The 6,543-nt window shown below is 41.8% G+C and overlaps 1 protein-coding gene across 1 annotated transcript; it reads right to left on the bottom strand.

Moving 5' to 3' along the window:
- Positions 1-844: 844 nt before the first annotated feature.
- mrpl19 (mitochondrial ribosomal protein L19) lies at positions 845-6,543 on the bottom strand. The gene is made up of 6 exons (XM_088325513.1): positions 6,402-6,543; positions 6,093-6,216; positions 5,914-6,032; positions 5,708-5,842; positions 2,943-3,124; positions 845-1,216 (listed from the first exon to the last, which is right to left on the bottom strand). The coding sequence occupies exons 1-6, from the start codon at positions 6,478-6,480 to the stop codon at positions 971-973; spliced, it is 885 nt and encodes a 294-aa protein (XP_088181639.1). The 5' UTR covers positions 6,481-6,543; the 3' UTR covers positions 845-970.

The raw sequence follows: 6,543 nt of genomic DNA, 5'->3' as shown, positions 1-6,543 counted from the left end.
GCTTTTCCAAATGTGCTGTAGCATACCTCAAGCGACTCTGTGCCATGTGCGCAGAAAAGGCTTCTTCCGGATTGCTGTCCCATACAGCATCTCCTGGTGCAAAGTGCGCTGAATAGTTGAATGATGCGCAGTGACCCCATCTGCAGCAAGATCATGTTGTAGGTCTTTGGAGCTGGTCTGTGGGTTGAGTTTGACTTTTCTCACCATCCTTCACTTCTGCTTATCTGAGATTTTTCTTGGCCTGCCACTTCGGGCCTTAACTAGAACTGTGCCTGTGTTCTTCCATTTACTCACTAAGTTACTCATATTGGAAACTGACAGCTGAAATCCCTGAGCTAGCTTTTTGAATCCTTCCCCTAAACCATGATGTTGAACAATCTTGGTTTTAAGGTCATTTGACTGTTGTTCTGAAGATCCCATGTTGACATTCTTCAGAGAAGATGCAACGAGAGCAACTTGCAACTGGCCGCCTTAAATACTCTTTCTCATGACTGGCTGTGTATGTAGGTCAAGGGTCAATGAGCTTACCAAACAAATTTTGTGTTCCATTAATTAGTGCTAACGTTATTCAAATCAATAAGACAACAAGGGCGCCCTAATTTACGCACCTGCCTACTTTTGTTTAAGCAATTATTGCACACTTTCCTCTGAACTTCATTTCACTTCTCAGATATAACTGTGTTTGTCTGCTATTTGATATATTTAACTGAAATTGCTGATCCGAAAAAGAAATGATCTATAAAGGAAAATCTTGAAAATGATCAGGGGTACCCAAAATTTTGCATACGACTGTATAAATCGTAAAAAAGGAGTGGCTAGAGAAGGAAACAGTAGAAACAAGCACTAGCACATGTGTTTTTCGTTTATTAATCAGATCAAAAGTATTTCATTTGAACGAAATATAAGTCTTCTGACACAACTCGGAGTTCCTATATAATACACCCCGAAAAAAATACAAATCTCAATCCAGTCATCGGCCTCCCGAAGAACCCTTCAGTCGGCTCATCCCCTGCTGGACTTCACCATGGATCTGTTCCTCGAGTTCTGTGGTGTCGTACTCTTTTAGCATGTCGTACTCCTTCCAGGGCTGGGCCCACTTCTGAACTCTCTCCAGGTGCGCCGGCGAAACGCTCAGGTCGAAGCGGGCCCCCTGGATAGCAAACTTGGGTCGCTCCCAGCGCTTGGACCACGGCCGAGGCCTCATACGAACTTTCAGCTGGGGAGGGGGACGGGAAGTCGGCGAGGTCAATTATTTAGTGACTATTTAACAACTGCAATGTAGAAAACACGAGGATGGTTCTGCATTGATCTTAGCGGGCGTGAAAATGGGTCCATGGTCCAAAAGTTGAGAAGAATGTGGAGACCATATGTTCCGTTAGACGATGCAACCCAAAGAATTATAACTATGTTTATTATCTTGATTGAAATTTAGCTTCAAGTCGCTTGCATGAAAGCGGGTTAAATTTAGCTTACAATTGGCAACCGATTAAGCCAAAATGTGCTGGCCAGAGTAGTTCATGCTATGCTAAATCAGTTAGCCTGGATTTATTCATTTTCCGTTCCGTGAACAGCAATGATCTCTCTTAGCAATTAGCATCTTTCTATTTTTTTTCTTTTGACCATCTTATTATCATTATCTGTATTAATTGTGAATTAATTAACCTAAAAGTATGGATGGATATAAATACATTATCTTTAAATTTAAATAAAACCAAAGTAATATTATTTGGTAATCGCAAGGCAAATCAAGATTTAGAAGTAAAAATGGATGGTGCTGCAATAGACGCTGTATCAGAAATTACGTTTTTAGGGGTCATAATAGACAATAAATTGAGCTGGAAAACACACATCAGACACATACAAACTAAAGTATCTAAAAGCATTCCTATAATTAATAAAACCAAATTCATTTTAAACTATAATGCATTGTATTTATTATATTGGTCTCTAGTTTTGGCATACTTGAAATACTGTGCAGAAGCCTGGGGCAATGATTACAAAAGTTCACAACAGCCCCTTTTTATCCTCCAAAAACATGCAATTAGAACCATACACAGGGTAGGATATCGAGACCATACTAATATTTTATTCCTGCAGTCCAAATAATCAAAATTAGATGAGTAAATTTTTTCACTGCACAACTGCTATTTAAGGTCAACAAAAACATAGTTCCACAAAACATCCATGAATTATTCATTCGGAAAGAGGGAAATAATAACTTAAGGGGGGGTAGTGAATTCATAATCCTAAAGGTGAGAACCACCAGGAAAAGTATGTGTGTGTGTGTGTGTGTGTGTGTGTGGAGTCGAGCTTTGGAACGGATTGCAAAACGAGATCAAACGGTGTCCAACTATTCACTTGTTCTGGTTTAGATACAAAGAAACATTCCTGGCGGAATACAGAAATGAGGAGGGTGGGGTATGATTGGTGCAGGAGAGTCTAGTTAACTTTGTGTTATTGTTGCTATTCTTATAATTGTTATTATTCATATCATTACAATTGTTGTTAAATCATTGGTATATATTTGGTGGGGAAGATGAAGGGGTAGGTAATATAAGCATTTTGCTTCTTATTACCCCTTTTCGAACAAATTATGTAACGTTATTTTGTTGTTGAGATATTGTTTTTGTTCCGTTTTTATTTTGATGTTCGAATAAAGTTTTCATTCATTCATTCATTCTTCTTTTCTACGTATCATGATGTATAGGCCCAAGTTGACCATTCTCCACCCCGATAGGCTAGAAATGCAAAAATGTGCTTTTATTCATCAAACATTCTGTTCAACCTCTGCAAAAGCTCACAATGAACCCCCAACCCCAAAATAATTTCTCTATGGAACTCAACAAGTCACATAGATCACCTTTCTTGACTTACAAACTAAGGAATTTCTCCAAAAGTCCAAAGATTTTCTCACCCGTCTTCGAAAGAAAAAAAAACCTCACCGGGTTAACGGGCACCTCTCCGACGGGCGAGATGGGCACGGGCTTCATCTCGGGGTCGACGGTGCTGTACTCGGGCAAAGCATCCCTCAGGTACATCAGGTTGTCATCCAGCCGCTTCTCCAGCTTCAGTACCCGGACCTCCTGGATGCGAGGGTTGTACAGCTCGTAGCACATCTCCACGCCTGCGGGGGGAGCTCCGTGAACGTGGGGAACGGAAGGAGATACGGCGACCCCGCCTTACGACATTGTCAGTCGATGTGTTCCGCATTTTCCCCCACTATACGACACGTAGTATTTGATCATGCAGGCTTCCTGCAGCTTAGGGCAGGTTTGATTCAAAACTTTTGAATACCTTTTGGAATCAAATTTAGGGCCAAGTCGACAAAAAAACTACAATTGCAACCAAGCACACACAAAAATACTATATATACAATATTTCTTGCACACAATACATCGTGCCTCGTGTACATTACTGACACAGCTTTTAGCCATAGCCGAAAAACGGCCACTTCTCATTAAATCGACTTTCCATTCATTAGTCCAAATTAAGCGTACCTGTTTGAAGTTGCTAGAGGATTGTGGGTAGACCTAAGACATGCGTTTGCTCTGGAAAGCTTGAACGAATCCACATCACTCCTTTGATAGTTTCATGACTGCAGTCACACGCTGCTTCCATGAAAATAAATTGGTGAATTATTAAAATGGACAATTGAGAAATATTTCTTACTCTTTTTAGTTCAAACTAATATAAATCTTTTTTTTTTCCCGATTTAAAAAATTGAAATTAAGACATTTATTAATTCATTATCTGCACCACTTATCCTCAGTGGGGTGCAAACCATAAAAACTCAATATCAGCATAATAAAATCTGCCAATTTTCAAGTCAAATTATGTCCAACAGTCAGTATCGTTCACCCTGGTCATCAACTCCGGAGTTTCCCAAGGCTGTGTTCTAAGTCCTCGTTTCGAGGGGGGGTGGGGGGGGCAGTCAATTACTAATTGCTGTTGTTGTATTACTGATGCCGGGACAGCCGACATTTAGTCATCCACCCATCCATTATCTGCACTGCTTATACTCAGTAGGGTCACGGGGGTGCTGGAGCCCATCCCAGCTTTCTTCGGGCAGTGGGCAGGGGACACCCTGAACTGGTTGCCAGACAGTCGCAGAGTGAAATTAAGACATTTTAATGACAATTATTCATAGAAAAACAATTTACATGCCTTTTAAGACTTTTCAAGGATCTGCAGGAAGCCTGTCTTGCACAACCATTTCCTCCCTAGATAGCACCAAACAGGGGAGAGTGGCTGGAGAGCAGCCACCTGGGCTAAATCAGTCCCCACATCAAAGCCTAATTATTCCAGCGCCATAGATTGACATATTAACTAGACAGCAAAAGGCTGTCGATCTTTGCCACTTGCCTGCTACTTGCAGTCCGTCTTCCTTGATCTTTTGTCCACCGCCCCACCTTATGTCGTGTTCACTTTGTGGTGTGGAACAAAACCTTTTTGACCCCTCTTTACGGCATTTCCCAACGATACGACATCAACAACAAATGATTTTGCCTGCCAAAAATCGCATTGAATTCAAACTTTGTGCGTATGACAAGTTATGTCTCTTAACTAACTGCCCATCGACTTTTGGGCAAGTCATCTAAGAGGCTGGTGCGCTATCGGTTTGCATCAAAGGATCATGAAAAAGTAGATATGCGATAGGGTGAACTCCCTCCCACAATGCATAACTCTTTATGTTGTTAAAGCTCTCAAGAGCGTTGTAAAAACTTGGTGAGTGGGCAATAAAACACTGTATTTTTGTACTGTATGTATTCGCTATGGGTCCCAGGGCTTGCAGTGATGTTAAAGGGAGAAGTATAAACAAATAACCATGGAAACGACACTCATGATTATCAAGACATACAAGGCCCATGGATGGCTTCACTTGCAAAGGAATATGGCTGTAAGAGTGATGCTAAATGGAAAAGCAAAAACATGATAACCATGGAAACATAACACAAATATCAAGAAATACAAAGGTGCACATGAATGTCTACCCTTGCTATGTAGCATGGCTTTAAACAACACTTAAGTATTGTTGAAAATAAGGAGATGATTGAAGCAAGGAAATCTTCTAAGGATATGACAATACTGATTGAAGAATTCGTTTTAATCTAAATATGCTGTCTCCCCTTCCTTCTGCATCCATCCACTAATCCACTTGACCAGCTCAAGATACATTATACCAACGGAAAATACAAAATAGTTTCTAATGTTATTCAATCGTTTGCACATATATGTCACTGAGTAGTACCTACTATGTGTTATTTTGTTTATGTATTCTCATCTCATCTCATCTAATCAGCTGCACCGCTTATCCTCAGTAGGGTCGCGGGGATGCTGGAGCCCATCCCAGCAATCATCGGGCAGTGGGCAGGGGACACCCTGGACTGGTTGCCAGCCAATCGCAGGGCACACGGGGACAGACAAGTCACTCGCTCAGTCACACCTAGGGACAATTTGGACCGGCCAATTCACCTGAAATGCATGTTTTTGGAATGTGGGAGGAAACCCACGCAAGCACGGGGAGAGCATACAAACTCTGCACAGTAAGGCCGGGAGCTGGATTTGAACCCACTCAGGAGGTTCCCACGACCTCAGAATCACTGCGCCGCCGTGCTGCCCTTGTTTATGTATTGTATATGGAAATTTCTCTACTTAATATCATATCCTGGGTGTCTAATGTATGCCGATACAGACAAGACGATATCACCTTGACCGTCGATGATGTTCCTCAAGACAAAAGTAGCTCCAAGCCCCTTTCCACCCCTCTGGATGCAAATGCCGACGAAGCGGTTGGATTTTCCGCTAGCGTTGGGGTCGGCCATGGTTACGGCGAGGATGCTGCCTGTTGAATCAGAAGATCGGGAGTTAATTCACGACATGATGGCGTTAATTCACGTATGGCCGTTAACTCACCCACGTAGAATTCAGGAAGGTCGAGGACGACCCTCCTGCGGATCATGTCTTTCCTCTCCAGGTAGAACTTGAGCGGGTTCGTCCTCTGGCGCGGTGGGATGAATTCTGGACTCAGGAACCTGACATCATTGCGTTATTTAGATTAAAAAATATATATATTTTTTTTTTTGAATGCATACTTGCGCAGGGCTGCAACATTTTGCGTTTTGTCGACAATGACAGGCTTGGGCGGTGGAGTGAACTTCGGGGGTTGGCTGCTGTAGCTGGCCGCGAGAAGACGAGAAAGAGTCATGGAAAAGTACCCTAAAACGAGATAAATGCAAATATAATTCGTAATATAGTGACTGTCTGAAATATATCACTAGGTAGCGTTAGCATACAGCTATCTAGAACAGATAACTTTACGACATAACCATCTAGCGTTATTTTAAAGGTATCTTGAACAGAAAAGTAAACAGTTTGTATTATCTAAATTGTATACAACTTACTTTCATCCCAGAATTGTGTATTTTTTAATAACCTTGAGGAAATAGTACACCTCTTCACACATTTAGCGGCGGCCGCCATGTTTGACGTGCTGTTATCACCTCCTGAGCCTTCTACGGAAGCCTCGACGAAAATCTGGAAAAA

The sequence above is a fragment of the Urocampus carinirostris genome, chromosome 20 (assembly GCF_059441175.1).
Source record: "Urocampus carinirostris isolate Australia breed hairy pipefish chromosome 20, RoL_Ucar_1.0, whole genome shotgun sequence".
Classification (NCBI taxonomy): domain Eukaryota; kingdom Metazoa; phylum Chordata; class Actinopteri; order Syngnathiformes; family Syngnathidae; genus Urocampus; species Urocampus carinirostris.
Note: the sequence above shows the minus strand (reverse complement) of the source record. Positions and strands in the feature narration are given on the sequence as shown.